General features: G+C 37.9%; 1 protein-coding gene across 2 annotated transcripts in view; it reads right to left on the reverse strand.

The window, feature by feature from the left end:
* The window catches only part of ntrk2b (neurotrophic tyrosine kinase, receptor, type 2b), a 49879-nt gene continuing 31741 nt past the window's right edge, over positions 1-18138 (reverse strand). For both annotated transcript variants that reach the window (XM_039662364.2, XM_039662365.2), the window contains 7 exons: positions 17471-17570; positions 16443-16631; positions 14604-14734; positions 14348-14520; positions 13217-13457; positions 7385-7543; positions 1-7196 (listed from right to left, as the gene is read on the reverse strand). In XM_039662364.2, coding sequence (XP_039518298.2) covers positions 7011-7196; positions 7385-7543; positions 13217-13457; positions 14348-14520; positions 14604-14734; positions 16443-16631; positions 17471-17570 — 1179 coding nt within the window. In that variant the 3' untranslated portion in view covers positions 1-7010. The remainder of the gene's footprint in view (positions 7197-7384; positions 7544-13216; positions 13458-14347; positions 14521-14603; positions 14735-16442; positions 16632-17470; positions 17571-18138) is intronic.

Raw genomic sequence — 18138 nt, forward strand, 5'->3', positions numbered from 1 at the left:
TGTTGTAAGACATACCACTTTTATTTAATGCACAGTATTACAAGGAACATTTCCACTGACTGCAGAGAAGCTTCTCACAGGATGCACAAGCATAGAGTACTGACACCTAAAGCCATGAGAGATTGAGTCTTCCGGGAGCGCACACACACACACACACACACACACACACACACACACTCTCTCACACACTCACTCACTCACCAGTGATCCATCTAAACCAATAAAAGAAAAGTGGAACATAAATGTCTTAGTCCCGTTGCCTAAACAAGTGCATTTCACAAAGAAATGTCCAGAATATATTCCATCCCAAAATCAAAGGAAAAAAAGTGTAAATGTTCTAAAAAGAGTGTTTTGTTTACATGTATTCTTTTGATTTTGGGGTGACCAGGACATTTCATGACAGTTTTAGTGGGATTCACCCCCCCCAAAAAAAGCTTGTGTAAAAGATAAATAATGCATAAACAGTGTTCCAGTGCTCAATCACAGTTCTTCTTTCATATACAATGTTAAAAGCTTTTCAGAAATGAAACAAGGATGGCAGTTCTCTTGGCTCTTTTCCTCTGGATGTGAATCAATCCTCAGTTAAACAAACAAAAGAAAAAGGGCGCAGTAAGTGTTGGTAACGTCAAATTGTTTACTACACAGGGGGAAAGGCTACTTGATTAATTACAGATATAAAAAAAAATAATCATATTTTCATTATGAACAACCACAGGAAAAAGAAATACACTGTTACGAAAAATAAACTGTACACTCACATATTGCCAGAGGCCCATTAGATTTTTTTTTTTTCTCTTCTCTTTATAATGTCACACATTTGACGTGATGCCTGTTTAAAACAGAATATATAGAGAGAACATACTATTTATATAGACATCTAGTAGAACTGTACAGAATGGATTATAAAGTACAGGCTGGCTATTAGAACAGACAGAAATCTGTATAGCAAAAAAAATGGAGAAAATGCCATGTTTGTTTAATAAAGTCTTCATGTAAAGTCAGTCTGCTGCAACAGAAGAAACATTGTTCAGCGTAACTGACCGAATACATTTCTCCAACATCGGTAACATTAGCAAATAATCCCCTTCAATGTAAATAACCTCTTTCAGTGCATTTTTTTAGTTTTTTTGTTCGTTTTTTTGCAGTGCTTACAATTGTAGGGTGAAAACTACAAAAATATGAGCAGTACATCTATAAAGAAAGTGCAAAGCTCTAAGAGGTCATAAGTCACTGCTCAAAAGATCATGACCGTAACGACCGACACTTGACTCGATTGGACACTGTTCGACGACTAGTGAGGTCGGCTGTTAAAAGTAGGTCCTGCCAATAAACCGTTTGGAAAGAATTTGACATCAGTGTACAAACAATGATTGATCCTGCTCATGTATATTTACAGTCTAATTGCATATATACAGACGCTTTCAAAGCAACACATCTCCAGTTCTTCACACCTTGAAGAATCAGTCAGTCGGTGCAAAATCTGTTGCTGGGGACCACGAGGAGCCCCAGTAATCTGAACTGGAAAAAAAAGAAAGAAAGGAGGACAAGAGGAGGACTGTAGCCCTGGAATTAGACAACAGTAATGATAGTCAGGTTAAAGAACTAGACAAGATTTCATTTTGACCGGCTTGGTTTTACAGATACAACTGAATCGAATGTATACTTTGTGTAATATTAAAGTTAGTCACTAAGTCTGAACAACAGTAATAGTGACGCTTGCTTAAAGAAACTCCACTTTGGAAATACTTAGTGCATTCAGAAAGTATTTAGATTCCTTATTTTTTAAGGTGCAGTCACAATCTTGTGGACAAAAAAAAAAAAAAACTATTTTCAATAGTGTAATGATTTATAAAGTACAGCTCACACAGTAGAGCTCACACAATTCCTATTGAAGTGACTGGATTTCTCCTGTGAAAATTCACAGTGCTTAATGTTTACCCTAAAAGTGAAATAAATTAACCTAAATGCTTAAGTGTTTTCACCTCAATCTACACTCCATACCACATAACCGAACTGTCACATGGGCTGTGTGAAGTGTGTGATAGCACAGAGCTTCAAGAATGGAGAAAGTGAAGCCCAACTGATCAACCTAATTTATATTTTTTTTAAAAGCAAGCACGAATGTTGAATTTAGACTACTGCCATCTGCTGGAATAGACAGTTATTTCCTCTCATGCAAAAACAGAACCATAAGCGTTTGGCAGATGCGAGGTGGCAAAACATTTAGCTATCGTAATTCTTTGATGGCAGTTTGGTGTAGTGGGCTTAACTCTTACTGGGCCTCAAAAATGTATTAAAAAAAAAAACAACTAAAATATCACATTGACATAAGTATTCAGACTCTTTGCCTAGATACTTGAAATTATTAAGTTGACTTGAAATTTGAAATTTAGAATCCCATTTCTACACTTCGATCTATCTTTCATATCTTCTATATATCATATCGAGATACTGTATATCTACACTTCGACTGGAGTCCACATCTGGCGAATTTAATTGATTAGCTGTAATTTGGAAATGCACACACTTGTCTGTTTAAGGTCTAACTAACAGATGAAAATTCATATCGGTAAAAACTGACCTCAGTGCAAGACCGATGAAAGCATGCTTGGAATTTGTACAAAACAGAAACTAAATGGCTCTCAGACTGAGGCCACACTGCTGCGTTTTCGTTTAAAGGGTAACTAAACCCCTGGTCAGAGCCTGACTCCACCCACTAGCAATATTTGAAAAATGCTGAAAAAATGGGCAGACCCCAGCGGGGCCAGGGGGCGTGCACCTGAGATCCGCCCGTGAGTGACAGCTGCTGTCAGACTCTAAAATAGAGAGAGACTGGAGTGACGCAAGTAGCTGCCTTTGCAACAGAGAGCGGCCATTTGAAGTCTAGGACTTTTCTACCTCACCTTCACCTGAAGTGGATGAGGGTGAATTGTATGTAGACACAGGGCCAAATCCATTCGAGCCGCTGGCTCAAACTGCGGTCTTAACTCCCGCATCGCGACCGACATCTGATGAGTTTTGTCGTCGAGTTGATCTCAATAGCGCACGCTCTGTGGGCATATATTCATATTGATATTCTGCCGCTATGTGAAAAAATCCAGCAAAATGCGCCGGCTCGTTTATCGACCCCAGAGGATTAACTTTATCCTAACCATAAATTGTGATTAAAATATATCCATGATCACTCACATCAAGACGCCGCTGCGGTGGAGGAGTCTATGCAGGAGGAGCAGTGTTTGGCACTACGTGCGGAGCCCATGTCCACCTCTATTCCGTTACTATCCTGATCACTGTACTAAACACTGATAAATCTATGCTAACTTGAAGCTATCCTAACTGTACTATGCTACTAGCTACACAAAATAATCTAAATTATCTTTATAATGCTATGCTAAATAGATGCAACAATACTCTATCCTGATCGTTTTCAAAAATAATCTAAATAATCTAAATAACTATATACTGTAAATGCTATGCTAACTAGATGCTAATATATGCTATCCTGATCGTTTTCAATACTCATAAATCCAACTCCTGACTCGCTACAGTAGTTTTGACGGAACCAGATGCTTTTATACCAGGGGCTGCCAAGGGCGTGGTGAGCTCGCACCAAGGGCGTGACAGAGTGGCGTCAGAGAGTTCCCTACGTCAGAGAGTACCCCTACAGCAGGAGCTTTCCGTTTAACCTGAAGAGGGCAGCACTCAGACGTTTTTACACCATATATTTGAAAATCAAAATACTTTATACTTATTGTCAAAAAATGTACTCGAATCTATTAACAGCATTTATGAAGCTCCATTCTTACAGATCATTAACTAAAAAAAGTTGTTTTGGTGTTTAGTTACCCTTTATAAACAGAGAATGAATACGATCTCCGTCCACACCATAGACTGTAAAAAATATGGACAACGCATCTGTGACGTCACCCATGGACTCTCTGAAAAACGGGTTTGAGGCTGTTTATGGGGGGGTATGTATGGGCAGCGCCATACTGGAAAAATCTTGAGAAATACAAAATACAAAAGTTTCAGAACGAATAGAGTTGGTATGATGTGTTGTGTCAGATCATGGCCGAGACGTGAAATTCAAACGGCGCAGCCCGTTATCAGCTGTCAATCAAAGTTAACCGCCCTTATTTGTCATACATTTTATATCTAAATATGATCTAAACTAACGAATTAGAAAAAAAATTCATCCCCCTTACAGTTGTCAGGCACGAGGAACATTTTAAAGATTACAATAAAAGTCCATGGGACCAAACTGTAAACATATGAATTTATGCTGTGAAAACGGATATTTTAACATGACGTCTATGGATATTTGCTCCCTTTTGGGACCGGCCTCTAGCGGATTTGAGATGTATTGCAGTTTTTCGCACTTCCGGGTAGGCTTCATCTTTCAGATTAGAATGTTGCCGCTTGGTCCACACCAGCGTTTTATCTGCTTCGAAATGATCTCCGTCCACATTAAAACGACTGAAAACGCGGATCACTTGACCATTCACCAACACTGGGCATGCGCGTGCCGGTGTAAACAGTGATTGACGAATCAGGGAGGATACGTCATGACTGATAACACCCAATCATAGAGCCGAGCGTGAGCCTCTGCGTCATCGTTTCTGAAGTCCTCCGTTTCGTCTTGTCTACGCTAAAACGCCCTCCGGAGATTCAAAACGCAAAATGGAGTTGCAGCGTTTCTAAACTTCTCCATTTTAGGTCTTCGTTTTTCCCGTTTTAGTCTGGACGGGAGGTGTAAACGTAGCAAAAGGTCACCGTTTTTAAACGAAAACGCAGTAGTGTGGACGGGGCCTGAGAAACAAGATTCTCTGGTCGGATGAACATCAATTCTTAGCATCACATGTGGAGTAAACCAGGCACCTCTTGTCACCATCCCAAAAGTGAAGCAGTGGGGGTGTTTTTTAGACGCAGGGACTGAGAAACTGGTAAATATAGAAGGAAAGCTGCAGAGCTCTCAAGATTTTAGACTGGTCCAAAGGTTCACCTCCAAACTAAGCACACAGCCAAGACAATGCAAGTGTTGCTTAAGGACAACTCTATGAATGTTGTCGAGTGATGCAACCAGAGCTGAAAATTGAACCAGAATCCAGAGAGACCTGACAATCTCTGTCCACCAACAGTCCCCATCCAACCTGACATAGCTTAAATTCGCAGCAAATAAGGCAAAAAATCCTTAAATCCAGGTGCACAAAGCTTGTCACATCACATCCGAAAATACTCTAGGACGTAATCGTACCGAAAGTGATTAGGACGGGTACTGAGTTGAGGGTCTGAATACTTAAATCATTGTGACATTTCGGTTTTTCCTTTTTAACACATTTGCAAAGTTTTCACACATTTGTTATTTTCTTTGGAGCGTTGACTGGCTGCAACATAACGAACGACAGTTTCTAAATACTTTCCAAAGGCAATGTATAATGTCCTCTAATAATACCAATTTAAGTTTCCATTTAGTCCTTTGTAGTCCTCCTCTGGTAACTTGTTTGGTGGGGTTGGAACACAAGTTGAATCGGGACAGTCCCTTCATTGGGCCTTCCTGTCGTGACCTCAGGGACAGTACGACTTGTGTCATTCTCACAAGAACATTCACTTCACAGTGCCCACCAAGCCCATCGCTTTGAAACGGACCACAATACATCTATTATCACATACACATATTATTTAGCAGTTATTTCGCAATTGTTACATAAACGTAATAATGAATAATCAGAGAGCAAATCAAATCCAGCTGTTCAGGCAGGTTGGTTGCATTTTGGACAACATCTATGTATGGTTTGTTCTCCCCAGGAACAGTTAAGATAAAAATCTTCAGTCTTTGCAAAGGCGAGGTCCATCAAATTGCGACATGACAATGAGAAGGGCGCCTACACACTAGTTCGCTGGGAATTCGTTGATTTGATCAGGGAGGCGGGTCCACTTGTGCTTTCAGAAATCCAATTGGCTGTGTTTCCAGCTTGATTTCAAACTACCATCCATCTATTCTCCAAAACCTATGTATATTGGGCTGAAGGCAGGGAAATACCACGGACGGATGGTCAGTCCACCAGATACATTTCTAGTGTGTAAGCACCCTGGGGTGTAAAAACACAAAAAAAGATGTTACCATTGACTGACACAGTTCGAGAGACAAGTTGCCCTTTGAATCAGAACTTTAGCGCATATGGGCAGGGAGCCAAACAAAGTCTGAGAAATACGTCAGTGCCACTGCTGGTGACTTTGCCTCTGTGCTCACTCCAAACACTATGTCCAACCTCAAGCCTCTTCCGAAGAAAAAGAAAAAAACTAAATCGGAGGAGTCTTTGTCGCTGTGCTTCTATTACAAAGTTCGCACTGAGTTAGATGGTGCACTGAGACGTCCAAAAACGCCTTTCATCAACCTCAGCGTTAGACATCAAAACTTGGCACAGAATAGTCTAAAATGATATCAGATGTGTTCAAAAAAAAATGAATGGCAGTTCCATGATTGTTACTCGATAATTTGCGGTATGAATAGTATTGCCATCTGCCAGGGTGTCATCAGCGGTTGTGCATCAGCTAATGGCGGGGTCCTCATCAAGTCCAAATTTTGTCCATCTCGATAAACAAATTGGGACAGAAAAACAAGTGTAAACTTTCCCAAACCGAGTTCCCTTTTTCAAAAAGGTTCTAAAACAAAAGGTCTGCATTGTCTCTGATGCATATTTACAACAATCAGATGTTTCCGTCTGTAGACCATTTGGGGTTTTTAGAAAACACAATGATGCAATACAGATATGGAGATGTCCAGACATGGAAAAACTCAAAGCAATGCACACAGTCAACTTTAAGGCCTTTAGTCTATGTGGTGAGAAGGCTGAAGCACAAGCCATTTTATGAACACACACACACACACACTCTCTCTATATGAATCTACATTCAATCACTCAAATTATATTCCATCCCTTACTCCTTTTATTCCATGCATTCACACACTCTTCCTTACAAAGAATTACACACCCATACTGGCAAACGGATCAGCCCAGGATGTCCAGGTAAACAGGCGATGCCTTGGCCAGGCTCTGGAGCAGATTGTGGATTTCTTTGATGTTGAGTCTCATGTAGGGCTCCCTCTGCCAGCAGCCCAGCATTAGGTCATACACCTCTTTGGGGCAAGTACGAGGTCTCTGCAACACCCGTCCCTGTGTGATGCACTCGATCACCTGCGGGAGGCAGCACAAACACGGTCCAGAATGACAACTGAATGCAGGCTCCTTTATGGGTGCATCTGTCTGCCTAGAAACAGTAGTTTTTACAAGGCAAAAGTAATCGCTGTGTGTGAACGGTCAAACTTCCCTCCCTGCTTGTAAATGATGTATGATTAGGTATGTAACATCTGATGATGTCTTACCTCGTTGTTTGAGAGCTGGTACCAGGGTTGCTTGCCGTAGGTAAAGATTTCCCAGAGTACCACACCCAGACTCCAAACGTCACTCTCTGTGGTGAATCTCCTGTACATGATGCTCTCTGGGGGCATCCAGCGGATGGGCAGCATGGTGTGACCACCCACCTGATAGAAGACATACAGATTCACAGTGGGTTCAGTGAGTGATAGAAGCACATGCACTTGTTATATCCATCTCCTACCACTTCAATAATAGTGTCTCTTTAATAAGCAAAGAAAACTATATACATTTAAGGGATGCACAACAATATATCAGTACAATATTAGTTATCTGCCAATAATGGAAATGTTTTATTTGAATGAATTGGTTGACATTTGATATTTAATTGTGCATGCTAACTTAGCTTACTTTGACATTTAGATGGCCTTTTTCATCATTAACAATTAATGTTAATATTTAAAAACACTAATAATTTTATGACACTGTTAAAAAATAGGTAAAGTACTGTATTGCAGTGTTCTGTCATCAGTATCATAACAGACATTTCTTTTTTAAAACACTATTATTTGCATACTAAAGGACTATTGGTAGCACTTTATTTTACAGTCCTGTTCTGCATGTACACTACCGTTCAAAAGTTTGGGATCAGTAATATATACACTCACCTAAAGGATTATTAATTTAGGAACACCATACTAATACTGTGTTTGACCCCCCCTTTTGCCATCAGAACTGCCTTGAAAGCTGCTGAAAGCATTCTTTAGAAATGTTGGCCCATATTGAGAGGATATCATCTTGCAGTTGATGGAGATTTGTGGGATGCACATCCAGGGCACGAAGCTCCCGTTCCACCACATCCCAAAGATGCTCTATAGGGTTGAGATCTGGTGACTGTGGGGGCCATTTTAGTACATGTCATGTTCAAGAAACCAATTTGAAATGATTTGAGCTTTGCGACTAGGTGTATTATCCTGCTGGAAGTAGCCAACAGAGGATGGGTACATGGTGGCCATAAAGGGATGGACATGGTCAGAAACAATGCTCAGGTAGGCCGTGACATTTAAACAATGCCCAATTGGCACTAAGGGGTCTAAAGTGTGCCAAGAAAACATCCCCCACACCATTAACCCACCACCACCAGCCTGCACAGTGGTAACAGGGCATGATGGATCCATGTTCTCATTCTGTTTACGCCAAATTCTGACTCTACCATCTGAATGTCTCAACAGAATTCGAGACTCATCAGACCAGGCAACAATTTTCCAGTCTTCAACTGTCCAATTTTGGTGAGCTCTTGCAAATTGTAGTCTGTTTTTCCTATTTGTTGTGGAGATGAGTGGTACCCGGTGGGGTCTTCTGCTGTTTTAGCCCATTCGCCTCAAGGTTGTGCGTGTTGTGGCTTCTCAAATGCTTTGCTGCATACCTCGGTTGTAAAGAGTGGTTATTTTAGTCAAAGTTGCTCTTCTATCAGCTTGAATCAGTCGGCCCATTCTTCTCTGACCTCTAGCATCAACAAGGCATTTTTGCCTACTGCCGCATACTGGATGTTTTTCCCTTTTCACACCATTCTTTGTAAACCCTAGAAATGGTTGTGCGTGAAAATCCCAGTAACTGAGCAGATTGTGAAATACTCAGATCGGCCCGTCTGGCACCAACAATGCCACGCTCAAAATTGCTTAAATCACCTTACTTTCCCATTCTGACATTCAGTTTGGAGTTCAGGAGATTGTCTTGACAAGGACCACACCCCTAAATAGATTGAAGCAACTGCCATTTGATTGGTTGATTAGATAATTGCATTAATGAGAAATTGAGCAGGTGTTCCTAAAAATCCTTTAGGTGAGTGTACTTGTTTATAAGTGAAACTATTCTATAAATATATTCATAAAGACTCATTAAAACATATACTGCATTATAAGAACAGCTAGTCACATTTTTTTTTTTTATAATTTATAAATGATCAAATATAAAACAGTTCCATAGACACTTGTTTTCTGTAACAATTAGTTATCAGTTATGTCTTGAATGGCTAATGAATGCATTCAAGGTCATGAAGTCAATATCTCCTCAGCCATATGCATGGTATTGGTTATAGCAGTTTGGAAGTATCCTTTAAAAAAACACATTTGCTAGTATCTAACATTAAAAATATTTACTTTTTTCAACTGTTTTTTTCTTTTCTTTATTTTATTACAGAAATTATTGTTCATTTTTTACATATACAAGTTAACAACGTAAAATGTATAATCAGGACATCTTCATGATTTCTTAACATTTGCCTTAGGAAATTTTCATCCTATGTTTTCACTTTACTTAAAGACTGAGATGCATTTATAGAGGTTAGTAACTGTATTATCCCTCACAATAAGTATTCATATGAACACAACACCGCTATTTATATAAATAGAGTCACTTATTTGAGATAAATAAATCTGAATTAATAAAAAATGATTTTAACTATAATATAATAACATTAGCAATGCAGGCCGTATCTTTATAAATGTATTTATAACATTATAATACTTACTTATAAGTATAAATGGAGCTATAATTCATTATAAGCATGGTCTTCATAGAAAGTATTACATTTATGGTACTAATCCCAAACTTTTGAACAGTCATGTAATTTCAATAACTGGGTAATAACTATGTAATACCATTAAACCTAAACCTAAGTTCCCTTAGTTATAAATCAAGTCGTATATACCTATATACCAAGTCTTCTGAAGCAATAGAATAGCCTTGCGGAGAACAGACAGGATTCATTGTTAAGCTTCCCCTCTATTGCAGCTCTCAAGTACCAGATGTCATTGGTTCTTGTGTATCATGACTATTGACTAATCACAATGTGGCAGAAGTGTAAATGAGATTGGAGAGCAAACACAGAAGGGAAATATTTTCAACAATTTTGGGTCTCTTTTACAAAGCTGTGGCTTCAGAAGACCTGGAATAGCACGAGAATGACTAAGTGATGATAAATGTCATATTTAAGTGAACAATTCATTAGATAGCACAATGAACTTTCCACTCATTCAAGAGCAGAATAATAGGAATTGTGGCACTGAAAATCGTGCTTGGAAAAACGGGAGACACTTCATCCACCCTCAGGTTAAGCATATGGGCATTAACAGCAAACAGGAGAGAATAAGCTTGATATGAAACATGCAGTTTGTGGCTAATGTCTAATATAAGTCCACTAGGTGCCTCATTATCTTGACATTGCATTGCAAGATTCCTGGAAATCATGCAATGACAAAATCCTGTTTTTTCCTCTTGTTATACAGTAGAGGAAGCTGATATTCCTTCATCAGACACACACACACACACACACACACATGGCTGCTGACACAGCAGAGTGTTTCCGGCTGTGTTGGCAGCATGCAGGTTTGGGAGAGCCCTTCAGTGTCAGATGGTCTGGGCTTTTTCTGGAAGAACTCACTGTGGGGAACTGTTGGGTTTTGAGGCACTTTCATATTTACAGTATTTAATCAGCTGTTCAGATGCATGCATTTAAATAATTATTAGTCATAACAAATCATACAAACAAAAGTGTTCAAGAGGAATATGATCATTCAGTCATAAATAAGTAATCTTATCGATTATGGACATATACAAACTGTCCTTTGCTTTTAGGTGTTCATTTTTTCCCTATGTCAGATCTGTGTTCAACAAATTAGAACAGATTTTTTTTTTAAAAAGTGTTTTGCCTTCAAATGACAAATAAGAAATGTCAGGAAACAAAAGGGAGAGATGGGATTGGGAAATAATAACCCAAACTAGAACTTTAAAAGTCCTCTAGCACATTTTGTTGCATCACGTGTTCATGTTTGCATTCACATTTCGTAAATGTTTAAGCAAAGATTTGTCTCTGAACAGGGCCTGTGGACCAGTTCTAAGAGAGTTTCTGTGTTCACACTCCTCAGTGGTTTAGTTTGAACACCCAATAAGAATCTATGGATAGGCAGCATATTAATAGGCTGGTTCTAATTCGTTTTGAAACGATTGGTTCTGAACACTGTAATATGTCATTTGTTGTGCTTTTAGTGGCAACAAACACAATTGCAATATATTTACTTGGGCGTCACAACATGGCAACATTGGCTCAATCAAAGTTTTTCTTCAAAAACAGTCTTTCTTTTTGCAATTCTGCTTAGTGTCACAAATTAAAAAATGCAGCTTTGAGTAATGAAATAACAAAAACAGCTACTGTTTTTTTGCTGTAACAGATAACCAAAGCAACATATTTTTAAAGTATATTTTGAGTAACTGAGAGAGACAGAATAGTTAATTCACATTAATAGTTAATTCATATTGATTAACAAACCCTACGGAAGTAAATTAGAGATACATGTCTTTAAAGGGGTGATGAACTGAGAAATCAAATTTTCCTTGAGCTTTTGATATCTAAGAGGTCATCATATTATAAGAATATCCTGTAAGTTTCAGAACTGAAAACGTCCTTGTTAGTCTAATAAAAGCTTTTATTTACACCAGCCTCTGAAAACGTCTCGTTTTGAAAAGTGGGAAACTATGACGTCGAAGGGGTTAAAACACCGCACCCCTGCAGAAGAAGATTAACACCTACTTCAACACGGCCGGTTTAGCCCCGCCCACCGATTCGCGCATTACACGCATAGCTAAGTAGCCTAACTTACATGACTACCTCGTGATGAAACCGGATCGTTCTACCGAGCAATACAGAATATTTTGCAGTGCCTGGTTGTGAAAGAAGACAGTCGCTGCATAAGCTTCCTCTGGATTCCAATAGAACTTCATGGATAAACTTTATTTTTAATGACGTTCCAGCTGATGAGGGTAAAACATCGTCGTCTGTTCGCTTCATTTCACTGAGGATTGTTTTGTAAACAAGACTGGATTTGCAGACCGATTAAGAGTAAAGAACGGTGCTGTGCCGTCTATATTGGATCTGACAGGAATTGTGCAACACACGGACTCTGGGTCGAACATGTATGGGCGAATCCGGTTGCCATTTGACAACATTGGACGTTTTCCCCCACATACAACGACGGGTGAGTTAAACTCATTATAATATGCAAAACTGTTCTCCACTCGCAGCAGTGGGCGTTCCAAGTCTTCAGTGCGACACGCCCATAAAAACTGACCGTTTTTCAGGAAGGCTCACAACTTGGGTACAAAATAGCCTATTACTTATTCATTTTGATGTTTTTGAATGCAAAAACCAAGCGAACGTCTTAAGTTGACCTCAGACAACAATATAATAAAATTTTAATAGCCAGTTCATGACCCCTTTAAAACGAAAAAGCATGTCAAATTACACAAATAAATAAAAAAAATCATTGCATTAACAGTGCTTGTATTTTAATGTATTGTATTTTCAGGGCTTGCATTTTATGGCTCTATATTTAGGCTGTGAATATTTCATCTGAAAACATTTCACACTCAATTTCATTATTAAATGAAAATTTCGGCCCATTTTATTTTCATTTCATTTTGCTTTACAAATTCACTTTGACTAATTCAGTGCTTCAAATTCAGTAGAATATTCAACATTGATATAATCAATTTTTGGAGATGTATAGAGTACAAAATGTAATTATTTTATCAACCGGTGAAAAATTAAAATGGGTCAATGACTAAAATCTGTCCCTTCAACCTGTATGGTGGATAGTTTTGTTAACGCAGTTGTTCATGTTTGTTAAATGGAATTTATTATCTATAATTCTCTTTTTATATCATCATTTTGTATGATCATATATAATTTAGTTATGCATTCAGATTTAAATGAAACAAGACATTTGTAGTAGATTTTGGGTTCCTCAGACTAAAAGGACCATAGCAATATGACCCAAACTTACCCTATAGTAGTCGGTGCTGTACACATCTCTGGACATGCCAAAGTCTCCTATCTTTACAAGCAGGTTCTCTCCCACCAAGCAGTTACGTGTGGCCAGGTCTCTGTGCACAAAATGCTGTGAAGCCAGATACACCATGCCTGCTGCTATCTGCTGAGCAATGTGCAACATCTGAGGCTGAGTCAACTCCACCATCAAACTCTGCTGTCCGTCCGCCATCAGCACAGCATCTGGACCATGAGCCCTGAGAGAGAAAGAAAGGATGAAAACATGTGTATGATCGAGTGTATATAATCATGTGTATGATTGAAAAAAGTTGAAGATCAGAAATTTCTTAGACTTCAACTTTACAGATCAACTGAACAATTTCTTTATTGAAATAATCCATTTTCTTTAGGATTATTAGCTTCACATTTACTGCCCCAAAAACTTCCATTGTATATGCATTGCTTTACATAAATGCTGGCAAAAGGATCAAATTTTCAGAAATGAAGCGTGAGAAGCGATGTACTCCTCTCAGAAAAAAACACAAATAAAGATACTTTTATAAGTTTAATTGCTATTTGGAGCATTGGGATCGCTACACAGGTGAAATCCACAAAATCGACCAAAACTTCAGATTTTTCACTTGTTTTACCTGTAGCTCAGAATTAGCCTGAGCGCATTCAGAGACTCCTTTCGCTAGCAAAGGCCACAAATATTTGCCTCCCAAACCTGTATGTCTTTCTTTTTCTGTAGAACACATGATAAGATATTCTGGTAACACTTTATTTCAATGGTCCACTTTAGACATTGAGGAGTTGAGGAGATTCCCCTCTCTACGTGAAGCGCTTTGAGTGCAGAGAAAAGCGCTATATAAATGTGATGACTAAACAGTCTACTAAAAATGAGAGTTAGTTGACCTGTTGTTGTTACTTTTAGCTAGTAGAATGTCTTAAGTGGAGCAAGTTAGGTTTGGACCTCACTAACTTTCACAAAAGTAGGACGAAAGTAAAAATTCATAGACATTAGAGTAAATGATGAAACAAAATATTTGTCGGTGAGCAATCCTTTTAACTTGCATGTAACCTATAAACATCAATGTTTATAAAAACTGCTGTTTAGTGTGGGTGTTATAAACGCTCTCATACAAACCTGAGAAACTTGTTGAGGTCTCCATGTTTCATGTATTCAAACACCATGATGAGGGGGTCACTTTCTACACACACGCCATAAAACTTGACAATGTGGTCATGCTGCAAGTTGGTCAGGAGCTCCGCCTCTCTGTGGAAATCTGCTCGCCCACTTTCGCTGGCCTCTTTCAGAGTCTGTGAGACAAGACCCCATGTATTATCTCTTATAATTACTTGCGTAATTTCAATGAAGTGTTTGTTGTGTAAATATACCATACCTTAACAGCCACCAAAATCTTCTCTTGGTCAGGAGACAAGTTATAGCATTCAGCCAAGAACACTTTTCCAAAAGCTCCTTCTCCAAGCTCCCTCTTTAGCAGAATGTTGTGGCGCTTTATGTGTTGGACAACTGCAAAACAAATAACACTTGCAGTTAAAACTAGATTTTTACTATTTGAGTGATGGTTGTTCATATAAAAACTAGGGCATTGTAGGCAGCTGTCAGGGGTCCGTCAATAATTACTCCCCCTCATGTTGTTTCAAAACCCATAAGATTTTCGTTCATCTTCGTAAAACAAAATGAAGATGAAATTGTCCACCCATTACCACTTCGTAAAGCTAATCCATATGAATTGAGAGGTTTTGTCCAAATTTTCTGAGGAGACACGTTCGCTTTATATGATGAACAGATTTAATTTAGGATTTTATTCACATCATACTGTATAAACATTAACCACTGACCAGCAAACATAAACAGAAGCTCAACCGAACCTGCTTGACGCATGAAAACAATTCTCATTGGTTCTTATAGAAGCTCAAACGTGCTGCGCAACACAAGAATTAACCTTCATATGGATTCGTTTTATGATCTCTTTATGAAGTTTTTGAAGTGTCCAAGTGGTAGTTGCGTAGCTGTCAATGGAGGGACAGAAATTTGATGGAAGAGATTTCATCAAAGAGATCTTCATTTGTGTTCTGAAGATGAACGAAAGTGTTACAGGGTTGTAATGACATGAGGATGAGTAATTAATGATTAATGATCATTTTTGGGTGAACTATCCCTTTAAGTGTTGTTGTTCAGCCATTCATTTCTGCAAAAAAACTCAAGTTTACTACATTACAATTGACATAATTCAGAGAGAAAATGTAGGGTGAGACTTGAGTTTATCCATCTGGTGTTGATTGGATTGTAAAAAGTGAGCTTGTGTACTGGAATGTGATTGGCTAAATTATTTTAGCCAAACACAACTATTTTTATAGTAGTTTTTTTTATTTTTTTTTTTAATAAATATAATTATTATACAGTATAATATGTTAATATTTCTATTTTTTCTTTATTTTTTGTTTTGTTTTTAATTTTGTTGTGTGTTTTGTCATTTTTATTAGTTTTAGTATTTTGTTTGATTTATTTTATTTTGGTTAATGTTTATTTGGTAACACTTTGCCTGAAGGGGTATGCTTAAGACTAACATGACACCTTCATAATCATGACATATGTTATGATTATGAAGGAAGTTTTATGCATGTTTGCGACAACTATCATTAAGTGTCATTCGCTCAATTATGACATTTTGAATGCAAATATGACATTGTTTGAGATGTCTTTGTTATGACACCTTGACATTGCATACATCAGCAGAGAGATGTGACTCATATCACAGGAAGAGTAATTTATGACATTAAAGAAAGATAGATAACGTTAGAGGTCAAAAAAGTATATGTACGAATGATTAATTATTAATGAATTAAACATTCATAATAAGACCAGTGCAATAATAAAATAAATAGGGTAAATTTTGATTTCATGCTGACATAACCCTACATATGAGCTGCCCAGTGTGGGATGCTTGCCTTAGCAAACGCCACTAATGACTGATCAGGTTGGTAAGATACAAATCAACTGTGTTGGATCCTTAAATTTGAATGAAGAAGAATGCTTGCTGAAATGTACAGTCTAACAGTGATTAAGTTACACAGCGTCAGCCATCCCTGATATCATCGCCATGGTGATAGAAGGGGAGGTTACTATGACAACTGACCAGTGGTAACCTAGGCTGGAATCTATTGCAGAGGATGGAGTGGGGCCGCTGACGGCCCAACACGCCACGGGAACTCACGAGTGTCCGATTTCAGCATACTGCCAGGGTTGCGGAAGTACTGGGGGTTCTCGATGACTGGAATCTTTGTCATTCCGATAATAACAGCATCTGGGCCCATCTCTGAGGATGATGGCGTGTTGTTGCCATTGGAAACATGGTGGAGCGGGCTGGCAGAGTCGTCGTCATTACTGATGACAGATGAGGAGCCTGGCGGAGAGGGCAAAAATCCCAGACAATAATCCATAGAAATGAGAAAAACTTTGCAGGGTCAATATACGTGAATAAACATACCATACAAATGTGTTCAAAAAAGTGCATTATTATAAGAGGAAACAATAACAATTATTTAAAAAAAATAGTAAAATTAATATTATTTTATGTTATTATTCTATTTGTGGTATGTATGTTACTGCAATAGATAGTATTATCTGCCAGCCATTAATAAAGTATTTTTACTTTACAAAATGTAACGAAATTTCTGAGTGAATATTTTTCCAATGAGAACTGAAAAGTGGGCGTTCCATATTAGAATAGAGACAGACCTGACTGTTAATAAGGATATGTTTACATGACAACGACATACTAAAAACAGAAACATTTTTCCTTTGCGTTCCTTTGTCTCTCTCTGTTCACACGGATCGGCGGGAATGACTAAAAGCGATTTGTTATGCTGCCAGGCCAGTAGTTGGCGATGTCACTTAGTAAAGAAAAACTACACGCCTAAAATGAACACGTAATATGCATGACAATTCATGTTTTTGTAGTTTACACAGAGAGGATAACGGTATAGTTAAAAAAATTTGTTTTCAGGCCCCCAAAACACAGTTGTCTTGTAAATGAAAGACCAAAATGCATAAAAAGTTTTCCATTTCTAGTTAAAAACGGTAGTGTAAATGGCCCCAAAAATGTTAAATGCTAAAACAATGGCAACATTTATTTGGAATAACATACATGGGAGCATCATACAAATATGTATTAATAAGGTAAATAGGGTCCATTTTGATTTCATGTTGACAGAAGTGAAAGGATTTAAATGATGAACTTACCTTTCATACCAAACTTGGAGCTTCTACCATATTTGAGGAATACTAACATAATGATGCATCCAGTTAAAGCAACCACAGCTATCCCAACCACTATGTAAACCTAGAATATAAAAACATAAAGTAGATTTTACTTCGCAACTCCAATTTGGGGTCAGTTTAAATTGATTTAACACAGTAAACCTAACGAATTTATAGACGTAACTTACTATATATTGAAATCACTTGCTACTACAATATTGTTGCAAACGTAAATTGGCCAATAATATATCAAAGAAGTATTGGAATATTCCTGGTGAATATATGTTAATCTCTGTCAACAGTATCTGAGGCTTGCTATCGATTACCAATGAACATAATGAGACTTCTCTCTCAGTTTGTAAAAGCAAACAAATGCATTACAAATTAAGTCTTTGGGGAAAAATCCAATCACCTACAAAAAGTAATACCACCTCAAAAAAGATTTAGACAACTTTAGAGACCATGTGAACATTATTTACAGAGGCTCTTAAACAAAACTAAAAGAGTCATTTTTCTGCTTTCAAACTCTCTGGAAAGTTGACTCCACTGACTTTTAGTTTAAGTATAAACTGAAAGAACAATTTGCTTACACTTTATTTTAAGGTGTCTTTGTTACACTTTAATTAACTACATTTACTTACTATAGGGTT

The sequence above is a fragment of the Pimephales promelas genome, chromosome 4 (genome assembly GCF_988280905.1).
Source record: "Pimephales promelas chromosome 4, fPimPro1.hap1.1, whole genome shotgun sequence".
In the NCBI taxonomy this organism is placed as follows: Eukaryota; Metazoa; Chordata; class Actinopteri; order Cypriniformes; family Leuciscidae; genus Pimephales; species Pimephales promelas.